The sequence below is a fragment of the Hyperolius riggenbachi genome, chromosome 6, assembly GCF_040937935.1.
Source record: "Hyperolius riggenbachi isolate aHypRig1 chromosome 6, aHypRig1.pri, whole genome shotgun sequence".
Lineage (NCBI taxonomy): Eukaryota > Metazoa > Chordata > Amphibia > Anura > Hyperoliidae > Hyperolius > Hyperolius riggenbachi.
This window is the reverse complement of record NC_090651.1, coordinates 151,478,555-151,493,202: the sequence shown is the minus strand read 5'-3', so window position 1 is coordinate 151,493,202 and position 14,648 is coordinate 151,478,555. Positions and strand designations below refer to the sequence as shown.

Sequence of the window (14,648 nt, the reverse complement as noted above, 5' to 3'; positions counted from 1 at the left end):
AGCAGACAGTACTTAAATACCCAGCTCCTGCAGACAAATAGGAAGTAAATGATGTCAATGTCCAAACACATGCTTACTGGCTTTACATTTTTGAGGTAAGCTGGTCCATCGCGCTGCCACAGGACTCAGCAATGCTTGCAAATTGCCACCAAATAGCAGACCAACTTTTAAACTTTTTCTCATGTCACAAATTCCCCAGTCGGCACAACAGGAAATAACATCCAATTCACGCATATGAACTCAACATTATCTTGCACACGCAGACACAGAATAAAAAAAAGAAACCTATAAGGCTGGAGATGTCAAGTCATTCCACTCACCTAAGATGGACAGATGTCAGTGCTTCAATGTCAAAAGTTAAAATCGCACGTGCACTTTGAATTCAAATAAACACATAGCTTACCCTCCCATTTATGTGAATGAAAAAACTTTTGTGATAAATAACCTCCCACCCGCTTCGTTTTTCGCTTCCCACCCTCTCCCAGCCCTAAACAATACTGTCCTACATTCCAGTTGTGTGTAAAGACAGCAATCGGAAGAGTCTGTGTTCACCCAACAAGAGTGTCATTGGCAACAAAATACTAATCATTTCACGAAAATGTCAGGTGGGTCTTTCCTTGCCAGCCTCTGCTATGCCTTGGGGGAGAGAAGTTTTTTGGGAGTGGCAGGTCTCTTAGCCTGCCATAGGTGGCTGTGAATAGTCACAGCGTCAACACTGGCTGACATGGTTTTGGCTGGGATGTGGCTGAATTGCTTGCGATCAGAGTTGTACTTGTAAAGGCCGTCAATCATTTTCCGGGATATGGAACGAGGACCTATTCCCACCAGCTTACTAATGTCCTCTGTTTCTGGAAAGTAAGTATACACTGATCGGAACTGGCATCCTGAGTCGCGGAACAGGATCAGGAAATTGTGGGCATTCGATTTCTCCATTTCCTGTGATGGTAGAGGAAAAAAGTAAGGTTAGAATGTTTCTACAAATAGTCCATGCAACAGAGAATACCTGCCAACTCTAAATCCAAAAATAAACTAAACCTTAAAAGAAAATGAAGATTCAAACTTTTTTTTTTATTTAAATGAAATATGTTATATCAGATTTAATAACTATGGCCAATGAACATTGTTCTGTTTACATCTGGATTGGACCTCTTTCTTTGTTGCACTTCAAATGGTTTCTAATAAGGGAGCACTGCCAATAGACACCCCACCATTTAAAGCAAAAATACAGACATGCATTATGTATATTTTTTTTGTAGGACAAGTCCTTTTTTTGTATTTGCAGTGTAACAGTTATGGCTAAATCCAGCAATTATTTGCCGTCATTGTCAGGGGGGCATTTATGAGACTTGTATAGTGCTGAGAAACGACTACTGTTTGCAGTACAACAAGCACACCGGTGGCTGGCACAATGGGTATATTTGAATATGGTGCCAAGGAAGAGTATAGGAATTAGAATTTTCAGATGCTTTTGTGTGGCAGATGTGCAAAGCTGTTTTCATATGTGTTGCAGAGCTTTTCCTGTAAACTGATTACCCTAAAGCTACGTACACACATGCGAACCACCTAAGTAAAGTTAGCTTTTAAAAGTGTGTAACGATCTGATCGTTAGAACGAACGTTACATCACGTAAAGCAACTATTGCGCTTGCGCATCAAAATGAAAAGTTCCATGGAGAAATAGCGAAATGTGCATGTCAAGCCTAGTAGGAACGACCGTTTCCAACGATGAACTACTTTTGCAAACGATCGTCATTGGGAAAAATCCGGCAAGCTAGATCGTTCGTTTTTAACGATCTAGCTCGTCCGTTGTTAGACTTAATGGTCGTTGGCTGCTTTTTTTTAAACGATCGTCGTTTGAACGGGGAACGATTGTTTCAAACGACTATAGTCGCATGTGTGTACGCAGCTTAACTGATGCACTTGTTCATAAATCTTCATCCTAACCTCCAGTGTTATATCATTCATTGTTTTCCCATTCGATAGATACGTTCGATTGATAAATTCCGTCATGTTCGATATTACTCTCGATCATTTTACCGCTCGATTTCTCATAGATGTGAATGGAAATTGATAAGAAAATATAGGAGAATCGAGTGGGAAATAGAGTGGAAAGACGAATTGAAAATCGATCGAACGGGAAATCAACCGAAAAAACGCATCATGTGCAGCCAGCATTACAGCTTAACTTCTCTAAATGAAAGGTTTTGCTATCAGCTGTTAAGCTACTTTTGTTTCCAGTGACTCCCCTCATTTCTACAGTAGGCAGCCTGTTTTATTCACAGCAGAGACAGCTGTTGGATTTACTTTAAAGTGGACCCAATTTAAAAATACAAGATTTCAGAAATAAAATCTATTTTCTAAATTATAATAATAAATAGCAGCCTTTTTTTCAGCTGCATGATGACAAATATAAAATATTTTACATTTATTGGAGAAACCCCTCCCTTCCTTTCATATTGCCGGGACAGAATCCAGCAAACTGGTGGAGTTGGAGGTGTCCGGCAAAGGAGTAATTGCTAATGGCTGCCACCTGTATAACCCTAGTTATGAAAAGAGAAGGGTGAAAAGTATGGACAGAAATGCTCATAGGCTTGCAGGAGTGTTTATTTATCTTTGTATGTGTCAGAGTGGTGCAACTAAATATTTTGAATTAAAAAAATGTTTGGTTTGGGTCTGCTTTAATGCACACTTGGAGCGGTACAAAACCCCTGGTGATAGGGTTCCTGCATGCACAATTCTAAAGCTCCATTTTGTCATTCTTTTAAGTATAGAGGCCTAACTGCCTCCAATTAAAGCGGACCCAAACCAAACATTTTTTTAATTAAAAATATTTAGTTGCACCACTCTGACACATACAAAGATAAATAAACACTCCTTCAAACCTATGATCATTTCAGTGCATGCTTTTCACCCTTCTCTTTTCATAGCTAGGGTTATACTGGGGGCAGCCATTAGCAATTCCTCCATTGCCGGACACTATCTACTCCACCAGTTTGCCGGAAAAATCCCGGCAATTTTAAAGGAAGGGAGGGGTTCCTCCATTAAATGTAAAATATTTTATAGTTGTCATCATGCAGCTCAAAAAAGGTTGCTATTTATTATTATAATTTAGAAAATAGATTTTATTTCTGAAATCTTGTATTTTTAATTTGGGTCCACTTTAAGCTCTGGGCAAAAGCTAGGGCAGCTTCCCTGGGCTTAAGGGGAACCTAAACTGAGAAGGACATGTATTTTTCCTTTTAAAATATTACCAGTTGCCTGACTCTCCTGCTGATCCTGTGTCTCTAATACTTTCAGCCACAGCCCCTGAATAAGCATGCAGATCAGGTGCTCTGACTGAAGTCAGACTGGATAAGCTGCATGCTTGTTTCAGGTGTGTGATTCAGCCACTATTGCAGCAAAGAGATCAGCAGGACTACCAGGCAACTGGTATTGTTTAAAAGGAAACATCATATCCTTCTCAGTTTAGCCTAAACTCTTGCACAGGAGATGAGGAAAACACAGAGAAACCCACCCTGTATGTGTATTTAGATAAAACAAAACAAACACAAAACATTTAAATCGCGCTTTTCTCCTGGCGGACTCAAAGCACCAGAGCTGCAGCCACTGGGACGCGCTCTATAGGCAGTCGTACTGTTAGGGAGACTTGCCCAAGGGCTCCTACTGAATAGGTGCTTGCTTACTGAACAGGCAGAGCCGAGATTCGAACCCAGGTCGCCTGTATCAGAGGCAGAGCCCTTAACCATTACACTATCCAGTTACTACATAAAACAGCCTACTTTCCTCTAATCTGGGAGTAATCACAAGTGTAATTTGAGCTGTCAGCTCTGTGCCATGGATGTGCTGACTTCTTTGCTAATATGTGAACACAGGAGGATACTCTTTCTGTGCTCCCATGAAAACCAGGAACTAGACACTTACTATTTATTGTAGGAGTTCTGTAAGCTGTAACAAATAAATGTCTTTCTTTAAAGGTTGTGATGCTGTTGCTTATCTTTTAGAGCAGAGAGAAAGTTCTGGGTTTAGGTCCACTTTACGTCGAAGGCAATGTTTGCCACACCACTCAACACCAACAATGTGAGGTAAAAGTCACCCAGCTCACTCACACAAGCAAAGGTCCGGAGGAAGTAGTAAACATTTATGCTGCACTAGATGGTATCTGGCATTGCATCTAGGTTAATTTCTAAGTGAGTGCTCTGACAGTCAGCTTTATCTGGAGCTTAAAGTAACAGGGTAAGCCATACTATGCCAGGAAAAAAAAAAAACATTTATAAGTAACAATAACAATATTTTTATAGCGCTTTTCTCCCTGGGGACTCAAAGCGCTGTGACCCGGCATTATGCAGTCTCAAAGGCTCAGGAAAAGAGGTGAGTTTTTAGCCTCTTTTTAAAGCTGCCCAGAGACGGAGCCTCTCGTACTGATTGTGGAAGTAAGTTCCATAGAGTAGGGGCTGCATAGGAAAAGGCCCGAGCACCAAATGTTAAGTGTATCCTGGGAATAACCAGCTTCATCTTGTTGGCAGAGTGGAGGGTGCGTGGAGGGGCATAAAGTTCCAATAGATCCGCTATGTATTTGGGTCCCATGTGGTGTAGAGCCTTGGATGTCAGCAGGCAGATCTTAAAATGGATTTTCTATTTTACTGGCAACCAGTGAAGAGTTTGCAGTACTGGGGTGATGTGTGAGCTGCGGGGGGCATTGGCTAGGAGTCTGACTGCAGCATTCTGTACTAATTGTAAGGGGCGCAGAACCTTATCTGTAGATCCGATGAACAGGGCGTTGCAGTAGTCTAGGCGGGAGGATACAAATGCATGAACCAGGGCAGGTAGGTCTTCAGCTGGGATAAGGTGTTTGATTTTCGCTATATTTCTTAGATGGAAGAAGGAAGACTTGACAACAGCGGATACCTGCTGTCTGAGTTTTAGATTTCCATCCAGGATCACCCCAAGATTTTGCACAGAGTCTTGATACTGTACAGTATCTCCCGCAATTGCTAGTTTGAGGTGGTGACTGTTTTGAACTTTATCCATCATGTGTGGACCACCTACCACCAACACCTCTGTTTTGTCAGAGTTCAGCCTCAGCCAGCTGGTGTTCATCCAATTTTGTAAATCCACTAGAGACGCATTTATGGATGCTGATGGGTCTTGGGTGCCAGGCTTGAAGGACAGATACAGTTGTGTGTCATCTGCATAACAACGGTATCCTAGGCCATAGTTCTGGATTATTTTGTAGATAACTACTTGCTCTATTTACATAAAAGATGTATTGTACTGTCCAGGTTATGATTTCAGTGAATTGTATATAGTAAATAAAGAGAATTCTGGTTCTCTCTGACTGAAACCAATACTGATGTAATTTTCCTCCCTTACTCTTTTTTTTTTTTTTTCTTTCTCTCTCCTAGAATCTGTCATTGCTAGCTTGCTTTGTAAACACAGCACAAAGAGAGCACAGGCATAGAGTTTGTATTTCAGCAGCATTGAACTGCACTCAGCCAATCATTGAGGAGCAGGAATGTGGGAGGGGTGATGATAAGCTTCCTTCATGTCGGCAATGTACTAAATAAGAGCCAGGCTGATAGATAAGATTTATTACAGTAGAAACACCTCTGAATAGATTACAGTGCTTGCAAAGCAGAGAGAGGTTCCAGGCTGCACAATAGATACAGAACAGTGGGTAAATGACATTTGATTTTGTGGCCGACAATCCCTCTTTAACCACTTAAGTACCAGCGGTCTCTACCCCCTTAAAGGACCAGAGACCACTGGTACAGAAATGGTGGAACACCGACGAGTAATGATGTACCCGCCGCAATCGCTGTCACCACTGAATGTCGAGAACCTGGGCCGCCCACTCTGCTGTCTCTATGATGGCAGAGTTCCTGTGAGCCGGTCAGGAGCTGCTTTCATTGGCTCCTGACCCTGCCTATCAATGTAACCCAATGGGAGCTGCTTACGTTTGATAGACAGGGTCAGGAGCCAATGTAATCGGCTCCTGACCCGATCACAGAGCTCTGCCGTTATAGAGACGGCAGAGCAAGTGAGCTGTGTCAGGGAAACAGCGGCAAGATCGTCAGGAGCAACGAAAGCGCCGAGAACGTGCAGCGTCAGTTTATTGAAATCCACACCCTGGCAGCCAGATTGCCATCAAAAGAGGGCGTAGATTTCAATCAGCGCGGTCCTAAAGTAGTTAACAGAGGGGATTACTCCGCTACACTAACGAGCAAGAGAAAACATCTTTGGAATTGTGAGTTCTGTTATATGGGGATTATTTTCAGTTTACAAGGTTTGTACACCACTTCAGGTACACTTTAAAGTATAAAAATGTGGGCGCATGCTCGGAGTCGCCATGAGCAGTCGCTAGTTGGCTGAGCTCCGTCTCCGGCTTCCTGATTTTGCCCAGCATTAGCCTTGCACTCTCCAAAACCCGGCACTTTCTCTCCAACCTTACTCGGTGAGATGTCCAGGAGGGGAAAGAAGGATACTTCGTCCCGGCCCGAGGCACCCAAGAAGCAAAACAAGCAACATAAACTCACAGACCACTTCGGGCCTGCAGCCACGAGGTCCAAGATGGCCGCCACCACCTCATCTGCGCCTGTATCTCAGCCTCCTTCCCTGAAGCCTGGCTCGCCTGCCTCCCTACCTGAATCACCGCAATCCGCCGTGGAGGTCCCTCTTACGAGCCAACAATCCCAGCAGCTCTACAGGGACATCAGCAGGCTCTTTAAACAAAAACTGGCGACGGCTGTGACGGACCTCTCCAACCAGATTAAAGAGGTGGGTGAACGGGTAGCTACTCTTAAAAAGCAGGCCGACTCCTTAGTGGACGCTGTTGCTGCCGACAAACTACAGATAGATGACCAGGACGAAAAGATCCAGACTATGGAACCGAAACTAGAGGACCTTGAGAACAGGTCCCGAAGAGCGAACATTCGCATACGGGGGGGTCCCGGAATCTATTACCAACCTAAAAGAGACTGCCCTTAATCTCTTCGCTGCTCTCCTCCCGCAGCTTGACCCTCAGGAGTTTAGAATTGTCCGCATACACCGGGCCCTGCAGCGCCCTCGCAATACCGATCTCCCCCGGGACATTATCTTAAAGATGCAACATGAGGAGATGCGAGACGCCATACTAACTGCCGCGAGGCCTTTGAACGAGCTCCCAGGCCTCCCCAATTCAGTTCGCCTTTATGCTGACCTCTCTCCCCTCACGTTGGCAAGGAGAAGAGACATGCTACCAGCAATCCAAGCCCCGACTGCAGCCTCTGTTAAATACAAATGGGGTTTCCCCTTCTTTTTGTGTTTCCAATACAACAATCGGAACTTTGCCTGCAAGTCATTCACTGAAGCTTAGCTCTGGAGCAATCTAGTATACAACTACCCCCTCATTCTGCGGTGCCGCTTCCACAATGCTCCCCGAGACCGACTCGAGTCTGGACTGAAGTCACCCACCGCAGACAACGCCGAACCTGAGAATCCTTCTTCCTCCCCCTTCGCCGGCCTATTCTTCCCAGACAATCTGACTATGATTTGTAGGTATCGTATGGATGGCCAACTGTTTTCATTTTTAATGTTTTTAATTTTATTTTTCTCCATGTTGGAAGTACTGTTATTGAACTCTATGAGTGTATGCCTGTTTCCACCACGGAGCCTTTCTGGCTTAGTCCTCTGGCCCTTTTACTTTTTTTCTCCGCCACCTCTTTCAACTTGCGCCTTATACGCCCATGGCCTGAGGCTTCTCCCCTACGTACGTTGTCACTTTGGGCTGCACCACTCCTGTTATTTGACTTGGCCATCTCGATCCTACCATTCAGTTACTACTTTACTTTATATCTCCTGAGTTTGGCAATGATTTCTCTCTCTAGAACAAGTTATTTTGCTATTATTGCCTTTATTGCCGTTTTATGTTAGCCTCCCTCTGCAATATTGAGGTTTACATTCTTTCTAATTAACCTTTTATTTTTCAGGTTCTCCGGATACAGTTATGTTGTCCCTCAACTAGATTCACGCATGTGGGTCCCACTACTATGGTCCCCTACATCTGTGAATCGCCTGGAGAGGAATATTTTCCTCTATTTTTTGTTTTTTTCATGTTGTTCTTGTTTTACAGTTTACTTTATTTATGGTACCTCGCTGCACCCTATTACCTATGCACTGTAAGGGCTTATATGACAGCATATCTCCCAAAATCAGATCTATCATTATTATCATGGCTATTAGCGTATACCACCTAATTATTCCCCATGTGTAGAATTATCTCTCACAATGTTCGTGGGTTTAATTCCCCCCCTAAACGACGAAAGGCCATGCAAAGCTATTTGTCTCACAAGCCTGATGTAATTGCCTTGCAGGAGACCCATTTTACTCAAACTTCCTTTCCAAAATTTATTCATGCACAATATAGGCGAGTCTATCTAGCCTCTTCCCCCACCAGGAAGACTCTTGGAGTTGCTCTACTCCTTCATAACGCATTTCCCCTGGAGGTGAAACAGGCTATTCCTGACAACCTAGGTCGTTTCCTTATTCTGCTTGGTACGCTTCACTCAAAATGAGTATGCCTAGTCTCCTATTCTCACCCGAGTGATCCCCTAGCAACCTTTACGGCTTGCATAAACCACCTCTCGACTTTCAACTATGATCACCTCAATTGGTGTGGAGACTTCAACCTTGTCCCTAACCTTGACTCCTCTACATCATGTGACTACAGGTTGACCCAGACCAAGCTAAAATCTCTTCATAAAATGTTGGAATCCTTATCTTTAGTTGACGTGTGGAGGGAATTCCATGGGCAAGCTAAGGGTTACACATATTACTCTCCTCAGCATCACTCGCACTCACGTATCGATCTCATCTTCACTAATGCTGATAGCATTCTTAATCTAATCTTCGCACGCTATATACCGTGCTCATGGTTGGACCATGACATGGTCCTAGCTGCTTTCAACTCTCAGTCTCCAAAATACCTTAACCGCTCTTGGTGATTAAATGAATCCCTTCTAACCAATCCCACAGTAGTTGCTGACTTATCTCAACAACTTACAGAATTTTTCGACATTAACAATAACCCGGGTATAGCCAAATCCTCCTTATGGTTGTCCCACAAGGCTTATACCAGAGGCCAAATTATTAGGCTAGCCTCGCATATCAAGAGGGAGCACTCTGAATCCCTATGCAACCTACAATATAAATTAAATAAACTTGTAGCTGAACACCAGGCCTCCCCCTCGTTATATCTATACAAATTAATCAAAGACACCAAAGTACAAATCGACCTCCTTCTCTCTCACCAGGCTGAGAAGGTATATCAGTGGACTCAATCCCGTTGTCACAAACTACTCAATAAACCTGACCGTTGGCTTGTTGCCAAACTCAGGGAGAAACAACAGCTGAATAGTGTCAGGAAGATCAGGCTCCCTAATGGCAGGGAAACCTGCAACCCTGACGAAATTCAGGATCTCTTTCTTCAATATTATACCTCACTGCTATTATTCCTCCCCGCCCGCGCAAGACCCTCAATCCTTCTTTTCTAATTTGCCAATCCCATGCCTTTTGCCCTTATTAGCGAGCTCACTTAACCTTCCTATCTCCTCAGATGAAGTTGAAGAGGTTATAAAACATCTCAAGAGCCATAAAGCCCCAGGCCCTGACAGCTTTGCTGCCTCCTACTATAAGAAGTTCTCTGCCATTCTGATCCCCCATCTAACTGCATTATTTAACTCTATCCTCAGAGGGGCTCCGGTCCCCCCTGAATTCTTAGCTTCCTCAATAGTAGTTATCCCAAAAGCAGGTCGCGACCCTCTAAATCCCCCCAACTACCGCCCCATATCCCTTCTAAACTCCGAATATAATTTTTTTTTACCTCAGTCCTTGTTTCTCGTCTCAATAAATTGCTACCTTCACTCATCCACAAAGATCAGGTGGGATTTATTCCCCTACGCCAGGCCTCCGACAATATTCGGAAACTCCTTAATATTATCCACCACTCCCATCGTCTTAAACATCCCCTAGCAGTGCTCCTTCTTGATATTGAAAAGGCCTTCGATACCTTGTCTTGGCCCTTTATGCTTCACACTCTACGGAGATTTGGTATCACTGGCTCCTTTCTCCAGGCAATCAAATCGCTGTACTCCCTTCCGACCGCATCCCTCAAACTTCCCTCCACACGTCAACCCTCAATTAAAATAGAAAGGGGAACACTGCAAGGCTGCCCCCTATCTCCAGCGTTATTTGCGCTATGCATGGATCCTCTTGCAATTAAGGTTAGGCAGGCATCAGACATTCAGGGTTATCAAATAGGTAGACGCTCCTACAAAATATTACTATTCGCGGACGACCTGGCCTTAACTTTAATCAGTCCTACAACATCTATACCCCTATTACTAAACCTTTTGTCAAATTTTAAAGACTTATCTGGCCTATCACTGACTATTACAAAATCAGAACTTCTACCCTGCAATATTCCTAGCCCCAACGGTACTGCCCTTGCCTCTCATTTTGGGTTTCAAATCCAACATAAATATGTGAAATATTTAGGAGTGAAACTCGCTAAAAATCCCTCTGACATGTTTCATATTAATTACACTCCTCTCCTATCTAACCTCCTAAACCTACTCGCTACCTGGACTAAGCTCCCAATCTCTCTTAGCGGAAGGATTCATGCTGTTCGCATGACCCTGCTCCCTAAGATCCTCTATTATGTCAGAGTCCTCCCCATCCTAGTCCTTAAGGATTCCTTGGCTCCTCTCCAAAGAGAAGTCTCTAAATTTATATGGGCCCACAAGCCTCCCCGAATATCCTTTAAGTGGATGCAACTCACTAAATATGCAGGAGGCCCTGCTGTTCCCAATTTTTACAACTATTATATAGCTGCCCAACTAGCCCATATCCCGCCCTCACAGGCCGGATCCAGCGCGCCTCTCTGGGTCAACATTGAATCATCCCTCCTGAAACCATTCACAGTTGAGTCCTTAGTTTGGTCCTCATTGGTACATCCCTTTCACCTTCTGTCTGCCTCCCCCTATACTCTACATACCCTAAAGATTTGGAAAAGATACCGCTGCGTTTTAAGCTTACAAGCTTCCCCCTCCTTATCTACCCGACTATTTGGTAACCCTGACTTCCCCCCAGGCCTAAACTCAGACTTGAAGTGGCTAATCACCTCCCAACATACTAATTTAGCTAAATTTCAAAGGCTGGGGATCCTGATCCCCCCCCCCCCCCCCCCCCCCCCCCACATTATCTGAATCGCTTTCTTGTAGACCCCATCAATTTTTTCATCTTCAGAGAAATTCTGCAAAGTTTCACCTTTAGAGGGCGGTATTATCTCATATATATATATATATATATATATATATATATATATATATATATATATATATATATACCCAATTGGCCATCCAAGCCCAAGCTGCTATGGACACCGTTCTGGAGAAATGGGAAGCTGACCTCAACTTTCATCTTACACCCAAAAGGTGGGCACATTCTTTTGAAACCCTTATGAAAGGAAGCCTTTACTACTCTATACTAGAGACCAATGTTAAACTCCTTCATAGAGCTTACCTAACTCCGGAGCGGGTCTCTGGCATCTTTCCTCAAGCTTCCGCCTTATGCTACCGAGGCTGCGGCACTAAGGGAACTCTGGCTCATTTGTGGTGGTCCTGCCCCCTGGTTGCCAGATTCTGGTCACAAGTAGCTGGACTGATAGCATCTGTTCTTCAGATATAATTTTCTCCCACTCCATTTGTCTTTTTGATGGGTGACAAGCCCAATAACATGAAATGCCCAGCTCGCAGGCTAGTCCAGCATATCCTAAATTCCGCAAAAACATACTTAGCCTCTCGCTGGAAGGATCCCTTCCTATCTTTAGACCACGTGATTAGTAAAGTTCACAGAGTTAGGATTTTGGAGAGAATGATAGCTATATCAGAGGACCGGATGCTACAGTTTACCAACACATGGTCACCCTGGATTGACTATGCTGATAACAATGGTCTTTGTTATTCCATTTTCTTTACCTAAAATGGCTGGCAGTATACTTGTCATATTTAGCATGATCCTTTATCACTTCCTGTACTATTCTAGTCCCTTATTTTGCTCCCATAGGTACCTTGTTCCTGTTTTAACATGTTGTTACTGTTTTTGTTTGTTCATGCATCTTGCTATTACTTTTTGCCCCTGCGTGGGGTATCAAGATATATTCTTCTTTGTTCACTTCGCTAACACTCAATAAAATTTTATAAAAGTATAAAAATATAAAAATGTACACAACTTTTGACAGTATTTAATTTGAAGGTGTATGTAAAATCCAAAAAATACTGACCTCCAATATTTTGTTCTTCTGGCCTTCATTGACTTTGCCAGCCAGACAACAATGAGAGATGGCATTCTGGATGATATATTTATTGGATTTAGCGCTGGGCTCTTTGTACAGCTTTGGTCCTGTGGGAAATAGATTGTCTTTATCCAGTGATAAAATACAGGATAAACCAACAATGGAAGATATGGGAGATAATATAGTATAAATTGAAAACAGGGTTACCTACTTGTATATAATAAGATAATAGAAACATATACCGTGTATCTGGTATATACCAACATTTCTTACCTGTGTATTCTGTTGCTGAAGTGACTGAAGAAGTAGTGGAGGCATTTTCCCAATCTTTTTCCCCATTCCGACTGCCACATCGACCAGGAGACAGAAATCCTTCCACAGACTCAGACCTAAAGGGGCTGAATAATGGTGCAAGTCAGGTAACAGTGGCAGCAGGAGAAATACATCATTCAATGCCTACTCATACAGATCATGTTCCAGTTATGTAAGCACGATTGGTGTTATGCTGTGGATGGTTTAAAAGCTGAGCTCCAGGCAGAAAGGTAAGTAAAAGGGTAAGATATAGAATAAACAAAATATCTGTTCAGCAATTTGTGTTATCCAGATAGCCCAATGACATAGTGCTACTGCTCTCCCTTTAGGCTCTATTCACACCCGCGTTTTCAAAATTGCTGGCGTTTTGCAGGAGTGATTTTTCCGCGATTTCACGTGGAAAAAAAATCACTGTACAGTGCAGCGATTTTGGCGGTATCGCGTTTAGCGCTTCTATAGCACTGAAACGCGATCGCCTGGAAATTACCTGAAAATGGTGCAGGCTACGCGTTTGCGTTTGGGCAATTTGGGTTTCATTACGTGAGCACTTTTAAAAAGCGTTAGTGTTTGAGCGTTTTGCCGAAATCGCGGCAAAACGCTCTAGTGTGAATGGGGACTTACAGCTAAGAAATACAGCATGGTTAAGCTCTTACTGCATAACTGACTGGATAGTGCAGGTGATGTCATCACTCTTCTCCCCCGCCCCTCCTGTAACCATGGTGCCACTGTAGCATCAGCATCCCCTAACCCGTGTGTATACATGTGTGCGGGGGGATTACTGGCTCGGATCAAAATACATTAGATGCACAAATGGTCAATGCAAATTACATGCAACTTGGAACTGGGCCAGTCATATAAACCAATTTTGATTAGCCCAGCTCCAAGCTGCATACAATATGCATTAAAGACGACCTGAACTCAGAACTTCCTCCCTGCTCTAAAAGATAAGCAGCAGCATACAAACTTTTAAAGAAAAATATTTTTTTATTACAGTTGATACAAATCCTACAATAAATCTGCAGCGTTGCTACTTCCTGCTTTCTTGGAAGCAGACATTGCTAACATCATGTGCTTCCAAATTAGCCTCTCTGCGGTGGCAGTCAGCTGACACATCTGTGCCTAATCACAAGTTGTAATTTGATCCCTCAGCTGAAGGGGAATTAGACAGCCTAAACTCTCTAAATACACACACGGTGCATTTCTTTGTTTTCCTTCTGTCCTGTGCAAGAGTTCAGATCCACTTTAAATGTGCATGCAAGCTGAAAAAATATTAGAATGTAGTAAAAAGAGATACATTTTACACTGAAAAACATTTCTGGATTAAATTATATTATGTTTCACTACTATTTTCCTGCTTCTTAGCTTGAAAGAAAGATGCTGCTTCCTACTGCAATACCCATTGCTGCATCGCTGCCAATATTATCAGAGTCCTTATCCAGTATATATATATACACCTTACTTTCAAGTTTTAAAGAAAGTACAATCAGCATCATTGTGGCATTTTATATGCTGAGCTACAGCATTCACTTGACAACTGTACATGTAAAGCCATGACATTAGACCACTTTACAGATCTACAAGACCTTGTATATAATGTGCATTATAGCACAACAGTATTGTGGCCAGTGTTTGTGTGTGATATACAGTAACAAACTTATTCACTGTAGTGCATTTTATCACAAGTCAGTAACTCTACAGTGCATCAAAAGCTGCAATCAATAGTGGATCCTGTGGTACTACATAAAATGTGAATAAGGCAACTTAAATGCACTGAATATGTTGGTGCCACATTGAATGTACAGATAGCAATATGTTTAGTATGAGTGAGGCCTAACTTTTCCTTCTATGGCTGGATACATCCATGCACATGACACTTCTGTAAATGGAGTAGTTTCTGTACTTTATATTTACATGTGAAGGCATTTTACCTTGGCGTTCTTTTTTCAGAATTCACACTTTCAGCGTCCCCTGTGTTCAGAGAAGCGACAGAAAAACCAGACACTGTACAA

The 14,648-nt window shown here is 42.9% G+C and overlaps 1 protein-coding gene across 3 annotated transcripts in view; it reads right to left on the bottom strand.

Annotated features, from left to right (window-relative positions):
• Window positions 1-455: 455 nt before the first annotated feature.
• Window positions 456-14,648, bottom strand: part of CAMSAP2 (calmodulin regulated spectrin associated protein family member 2) — a 184,211-nt gene continuing 170,018 nt past the window's right edge. For all 3 annotated transcript variants that reach the window (XM_068240085.1, XM_068240087.1, XM_068240088.1), the window contains 4 exons: window positions 14,568-14,640; window positions 12,601-12,725; window positions 12,316-12,434; window positions 456-936 (listed from right to left, as the gene is read on the bottom strand). In XM_068240085.1, coding sequence (XP_068096186.1) covers window positions 631-936; window positions 12,316-12,434; window positions 12,601-12,725; window positions 14,568-14,640 — 623 coding nt within the window. In that variant the 3' untranslated portion in view covers window positions 456-630. The remainder of the gene's footprint in view (window positions 937-12,315; window positions 12,435-12,600; window positions 12,726-14,567; window positions 14,641-14,648) is intronic.